Genomic DNA, 25,443 nt, shown 5'->3' with positions numbered 1-25,443 from the left:
TGTTGGTTCCAGGATGTTTATAGAAAAAAGGTAGAAACTACCTAAATGCCTAAAAAAAAAAAAAAAAAAACAGTAGAGAAGGTTAAATAAATGGGAGTGCATCATACCAGGGAATCCCAGGTAGCTGCTAATTATAAAGGTTATTTATCCATCTGAACAGATGTCCCCCAATATAAGTGTAATAACAATAACGGTGATGACAGCTCACACTTATATGTCATATGCCATGTGCCAGGCACAGTCGTAAGAGCTCGAGATACATTAACTCATTGTTATTACAACCCAATAAAGTGTGTGAACTATTTTTTCCTTTTTACAGATGAGGAAACTGAGGCACAGAGGGGTTAGGTAACTTGCCAAAGGTCACACAGCTGATGAATGGCTGGCTAGAATTCAAACCAGGCTGTCTGGCTCCAGAGTCCAAAAGATGTTCCAAAACAGTGTTTTTTTGCTTATTTTAAATTATTTTTTCAATGCTTAAAAAAGAATGAAAGGATATATGCCAAAATGTTAACAGTGGTTTCCTCTGGTCAATAGGATTATATGTGATTTTTACTTTCTTCTTTTCATGCCTGTTTTTCTGTTTTTTCTCAGTGTATGTGTAGTACATGAAATTTAAGTTATATTTTTTAAAACTAAAAATTAACAAATTCATGAAGGAAAGTGATAAGTACTGTGGCTCCGATGAAACCAATCCCATGAGATTTCCCACGAGGAGGGGAGAAGCCTAGGGTGTGGAGTGGGTGTGCTCTTGGAAAACTTGGAGGAGGAGCCATTCAAAGTGGATGTTGAAGTTGGCTTTCCATCAGTCCAAGGAGAAGGAGGGCACTTGGGGCAAAGTGAACAACGTGGGCCAAGGTGGGGCCACAGGAGTGTTTGGGATGGGGTCGGGGGGGTATGCTGAGTAATGGCCTCCAAAGGTAGCCAGGTCCTGGTCCCTAGAACAAGGAGCCCTGGTGGCATTCTGGTTAAGTGCTTACCTGCAAACCGAGAGGTTGGTGGTTCAAACCCACCAGCTGCTCCACAGGAGAAAGATGTGGCGATCTTCTTCCATAAAAATTACAGCCTTGGAAACCCTGTGTGGTAGCTGTACTCTGTCCTATAGGGTTGCTATGAGTTGGGTTTTTTAGATTTAATTAAACCTGGTGTCTTTGTTATCTAGTGCTGCTGTAACAGAAATACCACAAGTGAATAGCTTTGACAAAGACAAATTTATTCTCCCACAGTCTAGTAGGCTGAAAGTCCGAATTCAGGGCACCAGCTCCAGGGGAAGGCTTTCTCTCTCTGTTGGCTCTGGAGGAAGGTCCTTGTCATCAATCATCTCCTGGTCTAGGAGCATCTCAGTGCAGGGACCTGGGGTAGGGGAGGGATGGGCACTACTCCTGGCTCTGCTTTCTTGGTGGTAAGAGGTCCCCATGTCTCTCTGCTCACTTCTCTCTTTTGGATCTCAGAAGAGATTGATTTAAGACACAATCTAATCTTGGAGGAGCCCTGTTGGCGTAGTGGTTAAGAGCTTGGCTGCTAACCAAAAGGTAGGATTTTCAAATCCACCATCCGCTCCTTGGAAACCCTATGGGGCAGTTCTGCTCTGTCCTGTAGGGTCGCTGTGAGTTGGAACCGACTTGACAGCACATAACAACAACAATCTTGTAGATTGAGTCCTGCCTTATTAACATAACTGCTTCTAATCCCACCTCGTTGACATCATAGAGGTAGGATTTACAACACATGAGAAAATCACATCAGATGACAAAATGGTGGACAGTCACACAATACTGGAAATCATGGACTCGCCAAGTTGACACACATTTGTGGGGGGACACAATTCAGTTCCTAACATCTGACATATAGAATAAAAATCTCCATTTTACTACCTTCCCGTCAAACTGACATTCTTCCTCCTTGTTGCAATTCACTATGAATCATTTGAGAACTTTTTCTTAGAATTTTCAAATATATATATACCTGTTCAGTACAATTTTTTTTTTGCATAAATGGGATTGCTTATTCTTATTATTCTGTGACGTCCCTTTTTCTCTTAATTGCATCCTGTAAAATGCCTTCCCTATCTGTTTACATGGAAACCCTGGTGGCGTAGTGGTTAAGTGCTACGGCTGCTAACCAAAGGGTCAGCAGTTTGAATCTGCCAGGCGCTCCTTGGAAACTCTATGGGGCAGTTCTACTCTGTCTATAGGGTCGCTATGAGTCGGAATCGACTCGACAGCAGTGGGTTTGGTTTTTTGGGTTTTATCTGTTTACATGGAACTGCCTCATTTTTAAATAGCTGCATGGTACTCCAGGATGTAAATATTCCATAATTTATTTAACTACAAGGTTTTCTTAAGTATGTAAGAGGAAGTAAGGAAGACCCTAATCACCTGTAGTCAATGACTTTTGTATCAATCAAGCATGTACGAGATCTTCCACTTAAAAGTCCTTTTCATATCTACCGTCTCTGGTGTACCTCAAAGCTTTTGGAGGTAGGCAGAGGAAGGCTAGCGCTTCCATTTTACAGATAAGGAATCTTTTTAGTGATGTGCCCAAAATAAAGCTGGGAAGGGAGTACTCTAGAAGAAATATTGGCCATGGTTTCAGTGACTCAAGGCCAAACCATTAATATGTGGAGGGGTTGAAATTCATCTCAAGCCCGCATGTTTCTAACACTCCTGCTGCCTTCAGGGAATGGGAATCAGGAGGGAAAAATAGAAGAAAAACAATGGCAGAGCAAAAAGGGCCATCTCTGTTGCTTCATAGACCCCGGGTTTCCCCCACTCCACCCTGCTCTCAGCCATTTAACCCCTTACAGACCTCAACCAGGCTTCCTTTGTGGAAGGTTGATGTTGTTAGTTGCTGTAAAGTTGATTTCCACTCATGGCAACCCCACGTGTGCAGAGTAGAACTGGGTTCCATAGCGTTTTCAAGGCTGCGACCTTTCAGAAGCAGATCGCCAGGCCCGCCTTCCGTGGCACCTCTGGATGGGTTTGAACTGCCATCCTTTCTGCTTGTAGTCGAGCGTTTACCGTTTGTGCCACCCAGGAACTCCGAGGGAGGTTAATAGGAGCCTCATTATCTTTAGCCTTATCATTTAGCTGCCTTTTTTTTAAATCATAACTTTCTTAGGAAGAAACTTCTCTGCCACTGTCCTGTGGGAATGTCCACTCTGGCTCCTTTATCCTGGAGTCCCACATCTCCACACTGGGACCTGGCTGTCTCTGTTTCATGGGCTGACACAGACCTGGCTCCCTGGATCCCCGGCATCACAGGCCATCTGTCCCTGCACTGCCCACTCTCAACCCTTTTAATAGCACCATCCTCGTCCTTGGGGACGATGGTCTCCAGGGTGGTTTCATAACAGGCCTGGGTGAGGGCGGGGACACCCCAGTGCTGCCAAGCATCTAATTGAGCTGGGTGTCGAGGGAGGGAGCAGCTAAAAAAACTCCTGATGGGGGAAGAGTTTTTCAAGGTGGGGGCCCTGTTTCCAGTTCCCCACTGGGATGGACGGATGAGTGTGCACACATCAGAAGAGTGGAAGAGAAAGGGTGGGAGAGGGGGGAGAGAGGATGCCTTGCTAAAAATACAGCCCATCTGCATTGTGTTAGCTAGTTTCCCCGGAAACTACTGGAAACACAGCACTCCAGGAGAGCCCGGCAGTGCTGCGACCTGAAGCCTGGGCCCTGGCCTCGATGCCCTGCCTCCTTGGGCTGAGGACAAGTACTCTCCCAGGGGGCTTTTCCATGAGGACTGGGTGGCCAGCAACTCCTAGCCCTGTCCCAGCATGTGTGAATCCCAAACTAGCCTCCAGTGAGGACCACCCTACTTTTATGAGGCACCGCCATTGCAACAAGGTCCCTGGGTGGTGTAAGTGAATTGAGCTTGACTAGTAAAGTGGAAACCCTGGTGGCGTAGTGGTTAAGTGCTACGGCTGCTAACCAAAAGGTCCACAGTCCGAATCCACCAGGCGCTCCTTGGAAACTCTACAGGGCAGCTCTACTCTGTCCTGTAGGGTCTCTATGAGTGGGAATTGACTCCACGGCAGTGGGTTTGTTTTTTTTTTTTTTTTTTTAGTAACTTAAAGATTCGCGGTTCTAACACACCCAGTGGCCACAGAAGAAAGGCCTGGTAACCTGCTTCCATAGACGTTACAGCCAAGAAGACTCTATGAAATAGTTCTACTCTGTAACACGTGGGGCCACCATGAGTTGGAATTGACTCCGGCAATGGGCTTCTCCCAGGAGGGAAGGAAGGCCAGGGAAGGCTGGGAGCTGCAACCTGGTCTCATGGCAGCTGCCCCATCACAGAAGTGGGTGTCCACGCACAGGCTTTGTGTCCCCTGGTTGCTGGACAACCATTGCATAGACTCCCCAGATCTCTGGCCGGTCCACAGGAAGAAGTAGAAGGAGCAGAGGGAGTAGGATGGGGTGGGGGGTTTCTTCTGACCAACTAGCTGGTGGAGATTGTTGGCCTTTGGGGGCAGAAGGGAAAATCTGAGGGGTTTACCCTTTAGAAAGGCTGAAAATGAAGTTGGCAAGGAGGAAGGGAGGAAGGCGGGAGGGAAGCAGGGAAGGAGAGAGGGAAGGAAAGAAAGAAAGGAAGGAGAGCAAGAAAGTAGGAAGGAACCCACCTTCCAGACCAGGCAGCCGTGGTGTATAGAATGAGCACTGGCCTGGTATTCTGGAGACCCCATTTTGAGTCCTGGCCCTGTCTGGGCAAAGCACTGAACCCATGTCATCAGGGTGAAATAAAATAGCACAAGAAAGCACTTTGTGAGCTTGGAAATGCATTCCAAAAATAAGGAATTGCTATTGATCTTCAAGCACATAGTTAAAAAAATTTTTTTCCTGATTATTTATTATAGACACTAATTTTCAATCCACTACCCAGGGATCACTCTTGTTAACGTTTTGATGTATGTTCTCCCAGGCTATTCATATTTATATTTCAAAATTGGGATAATACTGTATTTTTGTTCTGTAACAGCTTTTTCTATTTATTATGACATAAGCATTTTCCCATATTATTAAATAACCTTTTAAAAGTGATTGGCCCATAACTTATTTATCTAGTCCCTTGTTGTTAGTTGCTGTTGAATTGATTGTGACTCGTGGCAACCGCATGTGTGCAGAGTAGAGCTGCCCCATAGGGTTCTCAGGGTTATGACCTTTCAAAAGGAGATCGCCAGGCCTGACTTCTGAGGTGCGTCTGGATGGGTTCGAGCTGCCAACCTTAGCAGTTTGTGCCACTCAGGGACTCCTACCAATGGACATTTAGTCGCTTCCAGTTTTCCTCTATTATAAATAGCATGTGGTGAGCCTTCTTGTAGATTAAGTCACTGAATGCCCTCTCGGATGGTCTCCTTGGGAAATTTCCCACAGAGAGGGAATTGCTGAGTCCAACAGTATGAAGCCTTTAAATAATTTTGATTCGTTTTGCAAAGCTGCCCTTAATTTATACGCCCACAAATGATACAGGGAACTGCCGGTTTCCACGCATTGCCAGCACTGAAAACTTGGCCAGTTCCATCTAGTGAGCTTTTTTCCATGTTTATTTGCCAAGTGTAGTCCTTTTATGAGTTTCCAGGCCATGTCCTTACCTAGTTTCTCTTAGCGCTTCCCAGTCTATGCCATCCTGAAATCCAAGTGAGGGCTCCAGAGCCTGTCCTAGAGGAACTAGGGCCCTGAGTCCTCTCTGGCTTCTTTCCTGCTCCGCTGTTGTTACTTGCTGAGTTGATTTTCAACGCCTGGTGACCCCATCTGACAGAGTAGAACTGTCCCATAGGCTTTTCTAGGCTGTAATCTTAATGGGAGGAGTCCTGGTGGCACAGTGGTTAAGTGCTTGGCTGCTAACTGAAAGGTGGGCAGTTTGAACCCACCAGCAGAAAGATTTGACAGTCAGCGTGAGCGAGTATTTACAGCCTTGGAAGCCCTGTGGGGAAGTTCTGTCCTGCCTTAAAAGGTTGCTTTGAGTTGGGATCATGCGTTGCTTTTTTCTATTTTTTTGAAATATGTTTTAATTTTGAAGAGCAATGATAGAATGGCGTCCCCAGAGCCAAATCAGCCGGTCTTGCAGGAGACTTCGGTTCCCTGGGTGAAGCGCTCCCATGGGCCAGCGCTTGGGGTGCTGGGGTTGGACGGTCAGTGTGGTGCCTGAGTGCCGCAGCCCCATCCCTGTTCTCCCCCGGCATCCCCGCCGCCGCAGGCCCCAACCTTCTCCCTCGCCCTCCCTCCCCAGGGCTGCTGCTCCACGACGTGACCATGGCGGGGCTGCAGGAGCTGCGATTTCCGGAGGAGAAGCCGCTGCTCCGGGGCCAGGACGCCACCGAGCTGGTGAGTCGGTCCCGGAGCCGAGGGTGCCACCTGGTGGCCAAGAAGGAAACCTCGTGCCTTCCCTCCAGTCATGACGACGGTAACAAGTGCTGACGCTCCATGGGGACTAGACACGTGCCACGTGCCCAGAATCCTTATGCCACCCTCACAGGCTTTGTCCCCACCTTCCATCCGGCCTGAGTGCCCACTCGGTTAAGACTCAGCCAACCTCACTGTGGTTTCTGCTACCTGTGTGACTGAGAAAACTTTGTAATGAGAAAACAGGCACAGAAAAGGCATCTGACTTGGCCAAGGCCATGCAGCTGGCAGGGAATGAGGCTGTACTCAGCGTCTGGTTCTGGGTAACCTACAGCCCCAGGCAGTAACCACTGGGCAGGGCTGTCCCGGGTGCTTCCTACTTCTTTGTCTTTTCCCTACAAGCCTCTGAGTTTCAAGGGCCAGTATTACCAACAGTACCACCCGGAGCAGTTGAGCTGAGACCCTCAAGGATTACTAAGTTACCCAAAGCCCCCTTCATCTGGGGATCAGGCGTTAGATTCCAGATTTCCACCCACGCTTGCCTGGCACCCTCTCCCTGTTCAATTCTACTGGGAACTGCAACACAAACCTCCTTGCCAGGAGAGGCTGTCGGCCCACCCTTCGTGGAATTCTGGGATGCCAGGGCTGCGGGGTTCAGGCTGGTTATGCTGTTCCGACGTCCTCATTTACAGAGGGCAAAGCTGGGAACCCAGTCCCTGGAATCTTCAGGCAGCCCTTCTCTACTTTCTTCAGGCTCCCCTGAGCCTGCCCCCAGAAGGTAAGCCCAAGAGCCACCAAGCAGCAAGTATTGGGGTCTGAGCAGCAAGCCAGGATTCAGGGGATCCAGCTACATAAGGCCAGCCGTCCTGTCCCCAAGAACGGTGCAGCCTTATCTTTAAGGCAGGACCTTGAGTTAATTTATAAGACCCCGAATATTGGAGGGCAGCCCCTCCCCGGGAGTGGCCAGGGGACACTGCAGGGCTTTTTGTTACCATTCCACTCCCTCCTGGGTCCTGGATGTTTGCAGAGGCCTCTTCACTGGCTGCCTTGCTTCTGCCTTTGTTCTACACGACCTTTCAAAGTACAGCATGTCACTGCTTTGCTGGAATGTCATCAGTGCCATGCTGCCATCTCACTCAGTCACAGCCACAGCCTTCCTGGGGCCTGGGGTGTGATCTGCACCCCTTTCCCATGCTCTCCCCTGGCTCACCCCTTTCCGTCTTCCCTGGCTGGCTACTGGTCCTCAGACATGCCCACCATATTCTCAGGCTGGAATATTCTAGCCCCAGAAACTGCAGGGCTGGCTCCTCATCTGACCCAGCCCACCCCTACCCTCCCCAGGCTCCTGGGAGCGGGAATCTTGTCTGTCTAGTCCTGGTCTCCCCAGCACCTAGCACAGTGTTTTGCACATAGTAGGCTGTCAGTAAAGACACAGACTGGGAGGATGCCGCAAGTTGTGATCCAGCTCAAAAGAAATATATTTCTCAAAACTTAATGGAAATCCGCTTTTCCCCACAAGCAGTCTTTTGAGGTGTATATAAATAGAGACCAACTCTCTTGGGAAGGCCTGGTGGGGCAATGGTGGTCCTCAGGAAACCTTCCATCACAAGGGCTTAAGTGTGGGGTTCCATTATAGCCCTCAAGGGGGTCTGTCTGCTGGGGTGGGGGTGCATCAGTGGTCCTGACCAGGCCCCGTGGTACATGAGGGTGTGTTGGCCTGGTACCGCCTGTGCCTGTCACCTCAGCAGGGGGCACCCCAAGAGATATCCCTGCCAGGGCGGCCCCACAACGTATCTCTGCCCAGTCTGAATAGCCCCTTGTTGCCCCCTCCCTCCTTCCCTGTCTTGAGGGGCACACTCCCGCCTTTTCCTAGGGGTGCTGCCTTTCTGCTGCTTCTGCTGTGGTTGGGGGCTGAAATCAAACTTGGTCCACCTGCCACCATGACCAGTGTTTGCCCCCACAGTGTTCCCACCTTGCTTGAGGGTGTGCGTTTCAATCCCCTGCTGGAGGTTTCTCCAGTCAGCACAAGTCCCCTGCGGTGGACCTGGTCACGTCCTCCTATTCCAAAGTGCATTAAAAGCCCTGTCCCTGACCCCGAAGACAACCCTCAGTGCTCTCAGCGCGGTCTTTCCAGGTGTTGTGACGAGCTGGTGTAGGCCTGTGGACTCAGCCTTCAAGAGCTATGTGGTGTGCTCTTCCAGGCTGGTGCCCTCAGGTGGATTCTCCTTTTCCACCTGCAGTGTGCAAATGGGCCTGTCAGCTTCACTTTTAACTCTTCCAGAGAGGGGTGAATCCCTGCTTATGCGTGGGCATCCCATCCCTGTGGTCACCTCAGACTTTCTTGCCTTTGACAACTTCAATGCCAGGGCTGTCCAGGACTCCGTGGGGATCTGCTGCTTGTTCTTCCGCCCCAGTGTCCCCTCTCAGCCTCCCACAGCCCCTCCTATGCTTGGCCAGCTCCTCTCACCTGGGCTCTCCCTCCCGCCTTTACCCCTGAAGTTATCACTCAGCTCCTCCTGGACCTCCAGGTCTCTGAACTGGCTTGTATTGCTCTAGCAGTGTCTTTGTGTTTTTTTCAGTCCTGCCGCTCCTACAGCCCCCCAATCTCCTGGGACTCCCAAGCACCCGAGGGGCACACAGCGCACCCTGCCATTATCTGCCCTATCCTCCTTATCTGAGTGTTTTTAACAAAACTGCCTCCTTGTGACTCTCCTGAGATAATTGCCCCCTTAGTGTCTTCAGTACAAACATTTCGCAAGTCTCCTTGCTCAGCCCCGTTGTGCAAGGATTCATCAACAACCAGCCCCCATTCCCTTCCCCTCAGCCCGGTCGCCTTCTACTGAGAGCAGAACCAGACTTGGTTCCACTAACCAAAGGCTCACCCCGCTTAGTATAAATCACCTGTGCAGTGTAAACTCAGACCTCCGTGCTTTGAGAGCAAGCTGCAGGCAGGCCAGAAAAGGCAGGAGTGGACAGTGCACCGAGCAACTGCCACCCCCGCTGGCCCAGGTTAGAAAAGCCTCCTCAACTCCCTTCCTGTGTGGGCCTCAGCTCCCCATCCCTAAAATGGGTGTGATCGTAACTCTCGCCTCTCAGGACTGCCCATAAATCATCAAATGTTCCTTCTCTGCCTCTGCCCTGTGCCTCGATGGTTAGACCATGAAAATTGGCTGTCGGGGGGTTGGGGGGAAGGGGCAGCAGGGCCAGGAGGAAGACCAAGGAATTGGAGTCAGAGATCCCACTGCTTTTGAGCCTGCAACTCGGTCTCTCTGAGCCTCGCCTTTCTCACCTGTGAAATGGAAATCTTCATGTTTTAAATTAATAAGGAAAATCAGTGTCAGCAGCTGCTCATGGGCTCATCTGCCGAAGACTTAATACTTCCCTGCCTGGCCCTTTGTACACTCTTGATTGCTCTTATTAAGATAGACCCACCCGTGGCAGTCAAGTCGATTCCGACTCATAGCAGCCCTATAGGACAGAATAGAACTGCCCAAAGGGTTTCCAAGGAGCAGCTGGTGGATTCAAACTGCTGACCTTTTGGTGAGCAGACGAGCTCTTAAGCGATGCACCACCAGGGCTCCTAAGATAGACGAGGGAACTGAATTATCTGTTCTTGGTGGTGCAACGGTTAAGCACTTGGTGCTGCTAACTGAAAAGCTGGTCGTTCTAACCCACACAGCAGCTCCTTGGGAGAGAGACCTGGCAATCTGCTTTCGTAAAGATTACAGCCAAGAAAACCCTATGGGGCAGTTCTACCCTGTCTCCTGGCGTTGTTATGAGTTGAAATCAACTCAGCGGCATCAGGAACAACAAGATAGACCAGGGAACAGAGAAATCGTGTCCACTTGAGACAGAGCCCTGTGGGCCCCCAGGCCAGCAGGGTCTGACTCTGCTCTATCTGTCTGCCTTTCTGTAGGAGAACTCAGATGCCTTCCTCTTGACTGTGGACACAGACTGGAAGGTAGGTCACCCTGTTCAACCTTCTGAGATGTGGGACCACAGCTGGCTGGCCCCCTACCTCCTGGCTTGGTCCCAGAGGAGGATTATAGCCTTCTGTGTGCCCCACCCCAGAGTGGCCTCCAGGACCACTCCCACTGCTCAAAGCAGCTACACCTGCCCCCTGCCCAGTGGAGAGATGCCCGAGGCGGTCCGACCTACCCTTCCTCCTTGAACAGGACATTGGGGGAAGGATGGGGACAGAGAAGGGAGTGAAGGATGTTGTGATCTGAATCAGCATTTTCCACCAATGAAAGCCAGGTCGATGCTCAGAAATAGCTCCTGTCTCCATGGCAGCGGTTGCCTGGACAACCATGTCGTCCGTCCTTCGTTTGATGCCAGAGTCTCTGTGAAAACTGAAATCGTTCTTTGTTTTTATTCCTCCACACAATGCTCTTGCTCGCGGGGCCTGCCATGTCTCCCCTCTGAGGCGCAGAGTGGCCATTTATTTCTGTGCCTCTGGAAATGTCTGGCAGCAGACATCTGCTATCTGTAGGCAGAGAGAGGAGTGTGACTTACACTGGGAGTCTTGCCGGTTGCTGGGGCCCCACGGGTGTCAAAACCTGCTGAGCAAATGCAGACCCTTCCAGGACCTTTCTCTTGGCTAGATGGAACTAGCCCCCAGGCCAGTGCCCTGATCTGGGCCTGACTTCAGTTTGGGCCAATTCCCAAGTCCCGTGACAGCACCAGCCTCCTGGTCTGGATGACGTGGCAGGTGGGGCTGTCTGCTGCTCCTCTCTGGGGGCCAGCAGCTCTGCGGTGAGGATCGGCCTGTGCGTCAGTCCTTGGTCACGCGCCCCTTCAAGGACGTGAGAGGAGCCTTCAGCACAGCCAAATGTGCACATACTCAGATCCCTGGAGTGCCATCTCCAAACACAGATGAAGGATGGGGACAGGGAAGTGGGGAAGGAGTGGGAGCCCAGGAGGAAGGATGGCGGGAGGTGGCCCAAGCTGGTAGGCACCAGAGATCAGGGCCAGACACATGGGCAAAAAGGCCATAGAGGAGGGGACCCTGCCCTGACACACCGGTCCCACGTCGGGGGTGCTGAGTGGGGTTTCCTGCCAGCCTCCAACACACACACACACACCTGCTGCAGGGGTGGGGGTTCTGGGGTCGTGGAGGAGGACCCCCTCCCCGCCCCTGAAGCCCCCTGAAGAGCAGCCACCCCAGCAGACCGAGTCCTCCACACTGGGTGCTGGGCCCACGCGCAGGGCAGTGCTCGCGGTGTGCAGGACCCTGATTCTCAGACCCTTCCCCTGGTAAAGGGCAGCATGTGTTAAAAGGCACCTTCTTGTCCACACCAGAGTCTCCTTTTATTTATTTATTTTTGAAAAGCAGCCATAAGTTTGGCTGATATCTAGGTGGAGGCCTGATAGGGCTTTTATCTCATTTCACAGGGGCAGGCTGAGTCACTGCCCTTCACCTCACTGGGTCCAGGCAAGGATGAGCAAGGCAGAGGGACAAGCGAGAGCCAGACAGACCTGTGTCCAGGTCTGGCTCTGCTGCTTACGGCCGCATGACGTCAAGGACGTTAGCTCTACCTCAGCTACCTCATTTGTGCAGTGAGACAAGGAGCTCAGACCTCACCTGTGTGTTTTTGAAGGTTGGGGATGCTGCCTGCAGGCCAAGCACTCAGACACTTGGCACACAGCAGCTGTGTCCAGGGAGGCAGTATGGGCTAGTGATCGCCAGAGCATAGAGTGCTCCTGGCACTGGGATCACTAGCTGTTTGACATTGGACACGTTAGCTAGCCTCTCTGTGCCTCAATTTGCTCATCTGTAAAGTGGGTATTAAAAGCAGTAAGGCCTGGTACATGGGACACAGTTTAATAAGTGTTTGCCACTCTCAATAATGTACTCCCAGCCTCTTGCTGAGTGGGAAAATTACTTAACCGCTCCGTGCCTCAGTTTCCTCATCTGTATATGCTAGTCCTTTCTCATAGGCTTGTGAAGATTACATGTCTTAGCCTTGCAGCTCCCTGTGCTGTTTCTCCCATCTGCAGATGCAGAGGCTCAGAGAGGTTGAGTCAGACTCACCTAAGGTCAGAACTATGGCTGGCTGGTACCTGGGTCTGGCTGGCTCCACAGCCCTGCTTTTAACCACCACATGGGAGGGAGCGAGACCTGAACCTGCCTTGTGTGACCACAGTACTGCACAACTCCAGGGAAGAGGTGACAGGGAGAGGCACACAAACGTCCCATTTCTCCCCTACCAGGGCTGTGCAGGCCCTCGGGTCAAGTCTGGAGCAATTGATGCGGGTGTTTTTCATCCTCATAGCAACCCGGTGAGGAATACGCTAGACCTCTTTTACAGTTGAGAAACCTGAGGCCCGGAGAGGTTAAAAACTTGCCCAAGGTCACCCAGTTAGAGGGGGAGCCAGGACTTATACTCAGGTCTGTGTGATTTGAAGCCAGTGAGCTGAGCAGAAATGGGGGGCCGTGGCTTGGAGTGGGCAGTGTTGGAGGTCAGCTTCTCACCTGGGCTGGAGGGTAGGGAGGTTAGAGGTTAGAGTGAGCATAGGTTACATGGGGGCTGGGGGAAGCAAGCAGGGACTTGTTGGCCGAAAGCTTTACTCTCCCTGGCCTGATCCCTGACACAGGTGGGACACACCCCTCCTTTGAGAGCCATATGGAAGGACTTGGCGGCAGGGGCAGGAGCAGAGGACAGGGGCTGTGCCTTTGCAATCTGCCTCAGATGTCTGAACCTCTTTCTGTGCTGAGGTGGCTGTAGGGCCAGAATGTGAGGGCCAGGGGGTCACCCCATCCTCCCCCCTGGCTACCTGGGTGGGGGGTACAGGGCCAAGCCCTCTGCCCAGGCCCCCAGAACAAGAGGGCAGAGTTGGGTAAGGGGCATTTGTGCCCCCCACCAAGGCAGGGATACAGCCAGGAATAGTGTCCCAGGCAGGTGTTGACCAGGTCATCAGGTGCAGGAGCCCACCTCCTTCCCTCAAGGCTGCCAGCCAGCATGCAGGGCTGTCAGTGAAGGCTGGGGCACATGGCGTGTTCCTACCCTAGAGAGACAGAATGGGGGCAGAGGCACCCAGCACCCCGCCTTCTCTCTGGCGCTCTGCTTTTTTCAGCCCTTGGGCTCCCTCTTTTGCTCACCTCCCTGGCCCATTTCCTCTCCTTTGCCTCCCGCTCTCTGTTTGCTCTAGATCAGCACACCTCCCCAAATCCTGGCAGAGGCTCCTGCACCTTGCTCCCCAGAAGCCTGGGAGCCAAGCCCACAGGCCCCAGGAAAGGGTGGGCATGTCAGGTGCGACAGGCTGCCTCCTGATCCTTCTTCCCGTCCTTGAAGCTGGATGGGGGTGCCCCTCCGTGCCCCTGGCCCTGCAGTCTGTCCAGAAACCCTGGCCCAGAACCGCCTTGCAGCAGAGTGGGCAGGCATTGGGCATACATGTGGGCAGAGTGGGAGCTGCCCTAGGGAAGGAGGAGTTATCCTCTTGAAGCAGGGCCACTACCCTGGTGCCCCAAACAGCAGTCACTTCCCAGGCCTTCCTTGTGGGGAAGCTAGGTGGTGCTGGGAGGCTGGGACTCTGGTCATGGGTCAAGAGGTATGCCCATCTAGGGGATATCTGTGTGTCCTGCCACATCCTGCACTGGTGTGCATGTCTGACACCGTGTACAGGGCATCCCTGTGCGTGTGGCCTATCCCTGTGTTCCTGGGACCCCGTGTGCAGCTGCAGCTGCTGGTGAGTGCTGGGTGCTGGGGGCAGGAGAGATAAGGAGACCGGTCCAGGATTCTGTGTTGCAGGGGGCGGGAGCAGCTGCGCAGGGCTGGGGGGAGTGAGGACCTCGGAAGCCAATTGGAGCCCGATTTGTCTTCCAACAGCCAATCTGGGAGCAGGGGCTCAGGGCGAGCAAGTGGCTGCTCCGGAGGCCCGCAGGGAGGATGGGCCAGCCTCGGCGGGGCCAGGATCCGAGTATAAATGTCCCGGGAAGGGGGCCCCATCACAGAGTCGACCCTCTCCTCCCAAGCGGCCCCTCCCGCGGAGTGATTCAGGCCTTTGTTTGTCCTTCCTGGTCGAGTCGGGGCCGCCTCCCTCGGCAAGATGCCGGAATGCTGGGACGGGGTGAGTGCGGCTGGGTCTGGGAGGAAGGGCATCCCCCAGTCCCGTGTCTGGTTCGTTGGTCCTGCAGTGCCGCACCGTGGGGGTTGCTGAGGAAATGCGGAGGGCTCCAAGCTCCCTGGTCCGCAGGAGTGGCTGGGGGCAGTCAGGCCCTAGGGAGAGGGCGGGGTCGGATGACATCTCTGCGGAGACGGGTGCGACGTGTCTGGGACTCGCCCGTGAGGCCCCGAAGGTCTGCTACACGCGTGTCAGTGTGTGCATATCCACTGGCGTGTGACCTCTACCTGGTGTCCTTCCTGAGCCCCGAGGCAGAGTTCCCCCTGCCAACCTGTGTCCGAGGGTGTCTGCAGGCGGCTGCCCTCCTGCCCGTGTGTGTTGGTGGGGGCGGTGTCTTGGTTGTTCGGTTGAGCACCGAAGGACAGGCAGCCTCTTTCTTCCTTAAGGGCTACGTGCGAGGCTCTCCGTGGTCCCCGGGCACTTCGGTGCCAGGCGGGCAGAGGCCGAGGAAGTCTCAGCCCTGGCCACTGCAGACGGCTCCTGCAGGCTGGGGTCTCTGCGGGGGAGGGTGGAGGAAGGGTCGCCGTGCCTTACTTCGTGCGTGCCTTAGGGCAACGCGGGATCCTTGAGCCCGACAGGCTTGTGGCGCCAGGTGGGTGCCAGGTGCACAGGACCCACATGGAGGGAAGAGGCAAGGGCAGACCCCCCATCCCGCCCGCCTGGTCTGCAGACCATGGGATCGATCGCCCGCACAGAGGCGACGACGTCAGCGCTTACAGCCTGCGTAGACGGTCCCCTGAATTATTGATACGGTTGACGGAAAGGATCGGCCCTCTACGGTCCCCGCTCTCCAGCTCTCTCCCACGCTGAGGGCTCTGCATCCCTCAAGGTCACGGGCGAGGGAAGAGGGCTGGCAGAGAAGGGACGTCAGAGCCCCCTCCCTCACTGCCGCAGTGCCTCATGCCGGCGCCCACCTGGAGGGAGGGGCTCTGACGTCACCCCGAGCCAATGCGAGCTCTTGGCCTCGGGGTTTGGGGAGCTCAGAGCGTGTGGTCCTGCAGCCCGAGGGGCGTCCACCCTGTGCAGGAACCCGAGGGACTGCGGGCTTCTATCAACCAATCTGGGTCTGAGCTCGCCAGAGTCGGAGGGTTCAGCCAAAGTCACTGGGCCACGCGGTATTGGTGTGGGGCTGGCGCCCCCAGGGCCTGCCCAAGCCCAGCCTTTCCTGTCCTAGGAGAGCTGAGCCTTAGTGGGGCCAGCACTGTGGCTGAGGCTTGCGGGGGTGGGGAAGTGGAGGGCGGGTGGAGGGGAAATTGAGACTGAGCAGCTACACCGGGGGTGGACAGGGCCGACGGGCCTCCTCCGCAGTGGAGGGCAGACATAACCCCACACACCCATGCCTGTCTGGGTGGTGAAGAACTAGGTATGGAAAGTCAGCCTGCCCTGGGGTCACTGACCTCTGAGAGTCTGCCTTGAGAACCGCCTTCTATACCACAGGAAGTGCATTGCAGCTGTCCAGCCTGGGATGCCTCTCCTGCCTTCCAGAGCCCAGAGACAGAGAATGAGTCATGGACCCCCGGCAGGGGTAGCCTTCTGTGGAGGGGGTGCCTCCATACCCCTGACACACCTCTGGCCACTGAGGCTGGCTACCTGGCAAGGCCCATCTGCCCCCTCTGGGTTGACCTTAGCAAGTCATTTCTTTCTCAGCCTCAGTTTCCTTCTCTGTGGCTTGGGTCCATGTGAGGAGTAAATGAGAAACGTGTCCAGCAAGTGGTCAGTGATCTGTTGTCCATGTGCTTATTTCTCACAAAGTCCCTGTGAGGTGGCTTCAGGTGAGAGGGCACAGAGGAGTGACATACCCTGCTCAAAGGCACACACTAGTGGCAGGGCTGGGTCTTGAGCCCCCAGCATCTAGATCCACTGTTTCTTGATGGACTAGTGACCCTTAGTAGGAAAACCAAGGGTGTGAACACAGGAAGATCCCTGAGCAGGCATTGGGAAGGCCTTTGGGGAGAGGGTGGGTCTCCAACCCTGGGCCTGCCTGAAGGGAGGCCTTGGGAAAGAGCATTCAAGGTGGAAGGACCAGCTGAGCAGTATCCTGGAGGTGGAAACCAGGGGCGGGTATAAGGGTTGGGTAGTGGGTGGTTGGGCTTGGCTGGCATGGAGCTGTTTACCAAGAACCCTAGTTGGGGCTAGAGTCCCTGGGCGGTGCAAACAGTTAACATGTTCAGCTGCTAAGTGAAGGTTGGAGGTTCAAGTTCACCCAGAGGCACCTTGAAAGAAAGGCCTGGTGATCTACTTCTGAAAAATCAGCCATTGAAAACCCTGTGAAGCACAGTTCTACTCTGACACACATGGGAGCGACTTGACAGCAACTGCTACTGGTCTAGCTGGTGCTATTGAGGCCATTCCCCTTCAGCAGCAGGGAGCACTTGAAGGGTACTTAGTTGGGGAGGGCCAAGGTGGAATTGAGGTTCAGGCTGGGGTGAAGAGGTCAGTGGGGAGGCTGTCTCAAGGGCACTGCAGCAAGATGGAGAACATAGGCCTCATTGGACCTGAAGGGCAGGGCTAGGCCAGGGCAGCACGGCCTGCTGACTGGCGTGCAAGGAGCCCTGCACTTCTCCACAAAGACCAGTTCACATTGTTCTTTACCATGCTTGGGAAGGGCTGCTCCATCTGGTCTGTCCTGTCTGGGGGCTGCTTGGTGTGATGAGAATGGGATGCCCCACGTGGGTCCCTACCACAGACCCGACAGCCCACAGCCTCATTCCTCAGGAGAGCCAGGAGTGGGGCCTGCCCAGAGTGCCCAGCGCTGTCTGTCCTCTCCAGGAGCATGACATCGAGACACCTTATGGCCTTCTGCACGTGGTGATCCGTGGCTCCCCTAAGGGGAACCGCCCGGCCATCCTCACCTACCATGACGTGGGCCTCAACCGTAAGTGCCCAGCCAGCCTTGCTCGGCCCTCAAGTCCACCAGAGCAGTGAGGCCTTCCTTCTCTGCTCCCCACAGGGCCCACACCTCAGCTCTGTGACTGTACCTATCCGGTCCTTGGTTTCCCTATTGGGCCATGAGGTTGATCACCTCTGCCTCACTTGCCCTCTCAGCCCCTCCTGCCCCCCTCTGCTCAGCCACAGCTGAGAAATGTGTCTTCGCAGACAAGCTGTGCTTCAACACCTTCTTCAACTTTGAGGACATGCAGGAGATCACCAAGCACTTCGTGGTGTGCCATGTGGACGCCCCCGGGCAGCAGGTGGGGGCGTCGCAGTTTCCTCAGGGGTAGGTACCCCATGCCCCCCCAGGCTTTCCCCAGCTCTGTGCCCAGGCTTCCCATGAGCCCTGATCTCCTGCTCTGCCTGCAGGTACCAGTTCCCCTCCATGGAACAGCTGGCCGCCATGCTTCCCAGCGTGGTGCAGCATTTTGGGTGAGTCCTGGCCCACCCCTGTCCCTCTGCTAGGGAGTACGGGGTACACAATACCACCACAGAGCCACCAGGCTCCAGCCGAGGGTGGGGCCTGCCCTGGATGATACCACCCCGTGGAGGGGGACTGGGGCATCCGTGGGGAATGGCATTCTAGCCCTAGATTTACCAGTCATGTTCTAATCCAGGTTCAAGTATGTGATTGGCATCGGAGTGGGAGCTGGAGCCTATGTGCTGGCCAAGTTTGCAGTGAGTACCCGCACAGCCCCCCAGCCCTGCCCCCATGGGACTGTGTCACTGGCCCAGGGCCAGTCTCTCCCAGGAGCAACCCTTTGGCCACAGGGAGATTTTCCTGCTCTTTCTTCCTTCTCCTCCTCCCCCAACCCCACTTCCTTTTCGTTTGGAAGGATCCTTTTTTTCTTTTTTTATCCAAGGAAATTTACTTGTTTTGAAAAGATTACTTTCTTCATTTATCTCCTTGGACGACTATAAACTATAACTTGCTTAACTGTAATTCAGAACCAGAATTTCTGTTAGCAACAAACTGTACAACTGATGGCTCTAGCCACTAAATAAGGATTGCCCTTCACTAAGGTAGTAATTAAACATGAATAATTTTTACCCTAGAATTACACTTACATTAAGCTTGTGAGATTTAAAGAAAGTCATATTTGAAAAACCTCAGGTTGGGTAGGAGCCCACAAGCTTCTCGTCTTTAAAGACAAAGACTTAATTTTTAGAATTCAAGATATTTCTTTCGTCAAAACAAATGACCAAGTATGGAATCTAGACTTTCTGGAGCCATGGAGGTTGGATGAACACCCAAAACGATTGCTCTGAGATAACCTTTAAATCTTAAACCAAAAATATCCCTCGAAGTCTTCTTAAAACCAAACAATAGCTTAGCTTAACTAGTAAAGAATGTCTGCCTTGAGCATTATGTTCTTTTAAGAGCTATCTATATGAGATCAGTTTGAAAGTAACTTGAAAGATTAGATAGGAAACTTAGGAGACAGTGAATTTAAGTTAATGGGGGAGGAGCAACTCGGAAAAGGAGGGTGAGAATGGATGCACAACTTGAAGAATATCGTCACTGAATTGTACATGTAGAAATTGTTGAATTGGTGTAGAAATTGTGTAGAATTTGCTCTGCTGTGTGTGTTCTCAACAACAAAAATAAATTAAAAACAAAACGCACTGCCATTGAGTCAGTTCCAACTCATAGAGACCCCATAGGATTTCCAAGCCTGCAAATCTCTGTGGAAGCAGACCGCCATATCTTTCTCCTGCAGAGCTGCTGGGGGTTTCAAACCACCCAGCTTTTGGTTAGCAGTTATCACTTTAATCACTTCGCCACCAGTTGCAAACTTTCAACACATTACTATTTTGTTAACTATAGACCATTCCCTGCCACCCCAGACAAACTTGGCATGGCTCTAGTATAGCACGCATATTACCATTTTCCTCCAAACGTGGGCAGTTAAACAGAAAATACAGAGCTGTATTACCATGTCCAAGGAGCCCTGGCAGTTCGGCAGTTCGAACCCACCAGCCACTCCATGGGAGAAAGATGTGGCAATCAGTTTCTGTAAAGAAAACAGCTTGGACATCCTATGGGACAGTTCTACACTATCCTATAGGGTCTCTTTGAGTTGGAATTGACTGGACAGCAATGGGTTTGGTTTTTGGTTTGGTGACCGGTGTCCAACACAAAGCAAGCTGTCGAAAACCCAATTAATTTCAATCACTAGGGATTCAGTTTCTATAAAAGCAAAGAAAAAATATTTACAAAACATAACAAGATGTTCTATTCAAGATGTGTAATACTCAGTTTTATAAAGGTATATTAAAAGCAGCAGAAAACAGCAATATAGCCGTAGGTTCAAAATAAAGCAAAGAATTTTAAAAGGCTAGGGGGAGGGAGAGAGGCAATACCATGTGTTACAGAGTAGAAGTGCACATAGGGTTTTCTTGGCAGTAATCTTAGTGGAAGCAGATTGCCAGCCCTTTCTTCCGTGGTACTGCTGAGTGGGTTCAAACTGCTAACCTTTAGGTTAGCAGTAGAGCCCAAACTGTTTATACCACCCAGAGAATGCTATGAGTCCAATCAACTGGACAGCAACTAACAACGACAAAAGGAGGGAGGAAGGCCCGTGGGCATCTGGAAGCAGTAACCCAGGAGGGCTGTCAGCTGTCACCAGTTGCCTTATCAGTGGCACCACGAAGCCTTTGCAGAGCGTTCCTGTCTCTTTTGATCCTCCCAGTCACCTGTGAGATTTGCAGGACCAGCTTTTTAAAGCCCATTTTCTAGGTGGGAAGATAAGGGCTCCCCGTGCACCACCCCACCCAGCCCTGCCTCCCTCTCACTGCAGCTCATCTTCCCTGACCTGGTCGAGGGGCTGGTGCTGATGAACATTGACCCAAACGGCAAAGGCTGGATCGACTGGGCTGCCACCAAAGTGAGTGTGGCCGTGGCCAGCCTGGGTTGGGGGGTGAGAATGTGGGGGATGGACATTCATGCTGGCTTCTACCTTGGCCTGCAGCTCTCCGGCCTGACCAGCACTTTACCTGACACGGTGCTATCCCACCTTTTCAGCCAGGTAAGGGGATGGGGGCTTCTGCAGACCTCGGCCACCCTCAGACAGGAGCAGGGTGGCAGGACTGGGGATCTCAGCTCCATCTCAGGAACCTTGGACAACTGCTGAAGGGCATGGGTTTACCCAATCACAGCCACTTATAGGAGTGCCCGGCAGCCAGGCGGATGGTTATTTGGCATCTGGAGTCTCACTCAGTACCTTTCTATCATCCGTGCGTCCATGGTGTCAAAGAGCAGTTGGGGGTGGGAGCCTGCTCTCCCGAGGCCCCGCCCCTCCCAGGGCCCCACCCCCAAGGGTGGGGCAAGGGCTTTGACACTTGGACACTGGCCCTCTGAGCCCGAGTCCTTTGTCCACTCCCCTGGGCCCAGGAGGAGCTGGTGAACAACACGGAGTTGGTGCAGAGCTACCGGCAGCAGATTGGGAATGTGGTGAACCAGGCCAACTTGCAGCTCTTCTGGAACATGTACAACAGGTATGGGCTGGGCAGGATTGGCAGCACCTTGTCTCGGACAACCCCGCCTCCAGCTACCATGGGAGGCAGGGCAAGCTTGACAGCTCTCCCCGCTTTGTAGATGAGCACATTGGACCTTGGAGAGGGCTCACCTCTTCCCATGGTCAGAGTGGGGGATGGAAACCGCTATGTCTACTTCTCCTCCCTTGGGACAGAGCTGGCCAGGAGCCCTGGGGAACACTGAGAACAGCTGTGCTCCTCAGAGTCCCTTTAGGGGCTTCCATGCAGGGGGCAGCCAGGCAGCAGACACCTCCTCGTCTGCCTACTCTTCTCTTTCTCTGACAAATATTTATTAAGCACCTGCTTGTGCATGGTGCTGAGAAACAATGGTGAATAAGAGACCCCAGCTCCTGTGTATACAGGGCAGGTCCATGTTTCCCTGCTTCACAAATTGCAATCTGTGTGGCCTTGTTCAGACAAAGCGTTGATGAGCCTTGAGCCCAGCTCTGTGGCTCTGGGACTAGCCCAGGGACTCCGGGGATGTTGGGCCACAATAGCCACTGGGTGTGATGGGGTACGGCTGAAATACCGTGTCAGGTGTGGGGACATTCCCTGGGATTCAGTCCCTGGGGATGCCCACCTCTGCCGTCTCCTCCCCCACCCCCCACCCCCCACAGCCGCAGAGACCTGGACATTAATCGACCTGGGACGGTGCCCAATGCCAAGACACTCCGGTGAGTGCCCCCACACCCTCTGCCCACTCCTGTCTTTGCCCCCCCCAGATCAGACCAGACAGCCCTTTTCTTCTGTCTGCAGCTGCCCCGTGATGCTGGTAGTCGGGGATAACGCACCTGCTGAGGACGGGGTGGTGAGTGTGGCTTGTACCCTGACTGCAAGTGAGGGGAGGGGTCAGAGAGTCATTGGTCCCTGGCCAGCAGAGCCTCCTCTTGACCCAGCCCGGGGTAGCCTGGGGACAGGCACTGCACAGTGGACTTCTCATCCCACTTCCTGCCATCTTGCCACCCATCACTGCCTGGCATCCCCCTCCATATACTTCAGATGAGGGAGGCGTGAAGATGAGGGGGGCGAGACCAGGGCTGGGTCACCCTATGGCCCCTTCTCCCCTGCCTCCCCAGCAGTGCAGCCCCCACCTCAGCCTCTAGCCACTTAGACCCAGAGCCTAAGAGCTGTCTTTTCTCTAAAATTTGCTTTATTCATTATGAAATAAGTAGTTCATGGTCCTGACTGACCACCACTTGCCTTTGTTTGGGAACCATTTCTCACCTTTCCTGCTGGACTCTGGGAGCAGGCAGCTTGGGCTGGCATGTCCCTCTCAGTACAGAGGTGGCAGGAGAGGTGGGGGTCCAGGATGCCCAGGGCAGCCCCCAGATGTGAAAACTGCCAAACCTTCCCTGTGACTGAAAGAGGGCTTGGCAGAGCAGGGGTGTGGGCTGTGCCGGCCATTTTGACCGAGGCAGGGTCCTCCAAGTGTCCTGCTGACCCTTAACACCTGCCTTGGGTCACTGCTCTATGTCCTGTGATCCCTGGCACTTTCCCAGGCCACTGCGCCAGGGTGGCCCTGGCTCCTTCAGACACCTGCCCACCCTCTGCCCCACGCCCACCCCACCAGCACTTGTGAGTGGAATCCCAAGGTTCTCGGGCTCCTTGCGGCTGCTAACTGACCTCCAGGGACTTGGCCTGGGGAAGGGCAGCTTTGCCCAGGTCCTAGGGGCCGACTCTGTGTCTGCCTCCCCCACGCTCCCCTCTCCTTGCCCGTAGAGCTCCCCAGCTCTGGGTCTGGGACTCACTTTAGCAACTGGCTGTCTGGGATTTCCTCCTCCCCTACCACCACCCCACACCCTCAGGCTTGAGAGGACCTTGCTCTTTGTTGAAGCTGCCTCCTTGCCCCCAGGTTGAGTGCAATTCTAAACTGGACCCCACCATCACGACTTTCCTAAAGGTAAGGCCTTTCCTGCCCAGCCCTGGACCACATCCCCCACCCGGGACCCAGCCTCAGTGAGGGGTCTGCCCTGGGGGTTCTGGCTGGGGCCCTGGCCAGGACAGGAGCAGGATTGTGTGTCTGGTCAGGGGAGCTTGCCCATGTGCTGGAGGGCCAGGGTGGGGCAGCCCCTGCTCAGCTGACCCTGCTCTCTCCCCTGCAGATGGCAGACTCTGGAGGGCTCCCTCAGGTCACACAGGTGAGGCCGTGGGCCCTCCTTTCCTTGCACCACTAGCTGGAGGTGGGGGAAGCCTCTAGCCTCCCTGATAACCCCAGGCAGCCAGTCAAAGCTTGTCCCTGTTCCACCCCCTTGCAGCCCGGGAAGCTGACAGAAGCCTTCAAATACTTCCTGCAAGGCATGGGCTACAGTAAGTCTACCCCCACCCCACCCCGGACACTGGTGGGGCAGGCTTCCCATGTGGGAGTGGGAGTCATGCGGGTGGGGTTGGCATGCAGGTGTCTGGGAGCACCTGTGGGTGTATGAACTGTTTGTCACCTGGGCCCAGGATGCTGGCTGACTCTCGCCACATACTTCTAAGTTGTAAGTTCAGCATTCCAGGGCCCAGCTCTCCTGTGCCTTTGGGGAGGCTTTGGGATGCTGTTTGGGTAGCAGTGCTGGCCCTGTGGTGGTGGTGGGGCTTGTCTCCCAGCCCTGTAGAACCAGAGGTGGGGCTGGGTCTTGCAAGGGGACACACCACTCATTCCTGTGGGGCTGTGGGAGCATTCCTGGGCCTGTAGCAGCTGAGAAATCCCTCTGTCACAGGTGCTGGATGGTGCTCAGGGCATCATGGGAGTAGACTTGGAGGGTGGGGATCAGGGAGGGCAGGTGGGACCATCTGGGTGTCAGGAGAGCTAAGGCAGCAGAACCTGGGGAGTGGGGGTACATATCTGAGGACCCTGAGATAATAGGGGCTATGAAATGGAACTGATTTCTTGCCTCCTCCCCCTCCCTTTCCCTCTCCCAGTTTCCCCTTGTGCAGGGATAGGGAGGCTCCCAGACTGCTTGCGTGCCCCCCGAAAGACATACACACACCCCTCTGGCTCCTCTACTGGGAGGCAGACATTCTCACCCTGAATTCTTTTTTCTCCAGACTTGAGCCTCTGGAGCTTGGGCCACTTTGGAAAGCTAGGAGGGGCAGGGCTGTCGGGGAGGCCGGGGAGCATATCCAGCACAGATTCTCTCTGGCCCCAGGGGCTGCGGCCTTTTAGGAGAAGTGGGACAAAGAGAGGCTGAGGCCCATAGTGAGGCACGGGTGGAGCCTCATTCTGAGGTACTCAGTGGACATTTGTGGGACGAATAAATGAGTCATACTTGTCAGGTTCTGGAACATATTCTCAGGGGCCCTGGGAAAAACACCGCCAGAGAGCCCAGTCATTGAGAGGGCCTCTCCATTCTACACATGAGGAGACTGAGGCCCAGCAGAGTGGTGAGGGCCCTGGGACTAGGATGTGGGATCAAAAGGACCTTATTGACATGGGCCCCTCAGTGCCAGCACCCAGGCTAGAGAAGGGGGGCCAGGTGAGTACCTTCACCCCGCTGTTGGAGCTCCCTCAGGCCAGATACATTATCCGTGCTGTGGTTCCTTCTGGGGGCCGCTGCCTTGGCTCTCCGAGGCTCTGGCCCTGCCCCAGCCCTCTCTGTGCCTGTCCTTTTTCATCTCATCTCTTTGGCCTGTCTCAACACCTCTGCATTAGTGGACCACACTCTTCACCCATGTTCTGTGTCTCCCCACCCCCTGCCCCTTTCTGGCTCTGTCTTCTCTCTTAGTTGCATACTTGAAGGACCGAAGGCTGAGTGGAGGAGCAGGTAGCCCTGTGCCAAACCCCCACCACTGCATGGACCCCCCCCCCCCACCCAGCCGGATTTCTGTGCAGTGCTGCAGCCAGGCCGCATCTTGCTGTGGTTTCAGAACCTTGTGTCCTGCTCAACTCGAAAGCCCCAAAGATGCCCGCTTTTCCACAGGTCCCGGTCCACCATGGGATCTGGCCCTTTAGGCTCTAGATTTGCTGGGCTTTTAGAGCATTTTTGCTTCTAGATTGCTATGGGCTGTGTGGCTTCCAGAGCTCTGGGAGTCGGAACAAGAAGCCACGTCCTCAGAGGTGAGGTGCAGGCCCAGCCCTGGAGGCAGTGGTGCCCAGCCATGCCCAGAGATGGCTGGTTGAGTTCAGGAAGGTAGAATTTGCTCCCTCGGGTCTCACTGATGGAACTCTGGATAAGGTGATTCAGGGCACCATACCTTGTCCTCCTCCTTTCTAGAAGTCCTAACCACCCTCCCCTGCAACATCCTCTTGAGGGAAGCAGAGTTGGAAATTTCACATAGCTGCACCAGCTCAGGGGTGCCCGGTCAGCTCACTCTGGACTGGCTTTGACCCTGGTCAGCTACTGAGAGAGGCTCCTGCTGGCCTCTGTCCAGCCACTTTGGCTCCCTCACTGCTGCTAACGCTGCATGCTTCAGGCTTGATGGAGCAGCCGCCAGAGGCCTGGCTTGGGATGGGCCTCTGTGTGTCGTTGGAAGAACAGGTTTCGCTGGCCGCTTTGCTTGTGTGTATCCTTTTCCTGCCTGCTGGTGC

At 54.1% G+C, this 25,443-nt stretch overlaps 1 protein-coding gene across 5 annotated transcripts in view; it reads left to right on the top strand.

Moving 5' to 3' along the window:
- The window catches only part of NDRG4 (NDRG family member 4), a 34,262-nt gene that overhangs the window by 6,019 nt on the left and 2,800 nt on the right, over window positions 1-25,443 (top strand). Inside the window, exons 2-16 of one of the 5 annotated variants that reach the window (XM_064273958.1) lie at window positions 6,229-6,323; window positions 10,258-10,302; window positions 17,235-17,340; window positions 17,562-17,682; window positions 17,766-17,828; window positions 18,014-18,074; window positions 20,198-20,284; window positions 20,369-20,425; window positions 20,791-20,894; window positions 21,551-21,607; window positions 21,690-21,741; window positions 22,786-22,833; window positions 23,036-23,071; window positions 23,189-23,240; window positions 24,641-24,679. In XM_064273958.1, the coding sequence (XP_064130028.1) occupies window positions 6,252-6,323; window positions 10,258-10,302; window positions 17,235-17,340; window positions 17,562-17,682; window positions 17,766-17,828; window positions 18,014-18,074; window positions 20,198-20,284; window positions 20,369-20,425; window positions 20,791-20,894; window positions 21,551-21,607; window positions 21,690-21,741; window positions 22,786-22,833; window positions 23,036-23,071; window positions 23,189-23,240; window positions 24,641-24,679 (1,000 nt within the window). In that variant the 5' untranslated portion in view covers window positions 6,229-6,251. The other 4 variants (XM_023556516.2, XM_023556513.2, XM_064273959.1 and 1 more) reach the window with 4 other exon arrangements.

The sequence above is a fragment of the Loxodonta africana genome, chromosome 21 (assembly GCF_030014295.1).
Source record: "Loxodonta africana isolate mLoxAfr1 chromosome 21, mLoxAfr1.hap2, whole genome shotgun sequence".
Taxonomy (NCBI): domain Eukaryota; kingdom Metazoa; phylum Chordata; class Mammalia; order Proboscidea; family Elephantidae; genus Loxodonta; species Loxodonta africana.
This window is presented reverse-complemented; position numbering and strand designations above follow the sequence as displayed.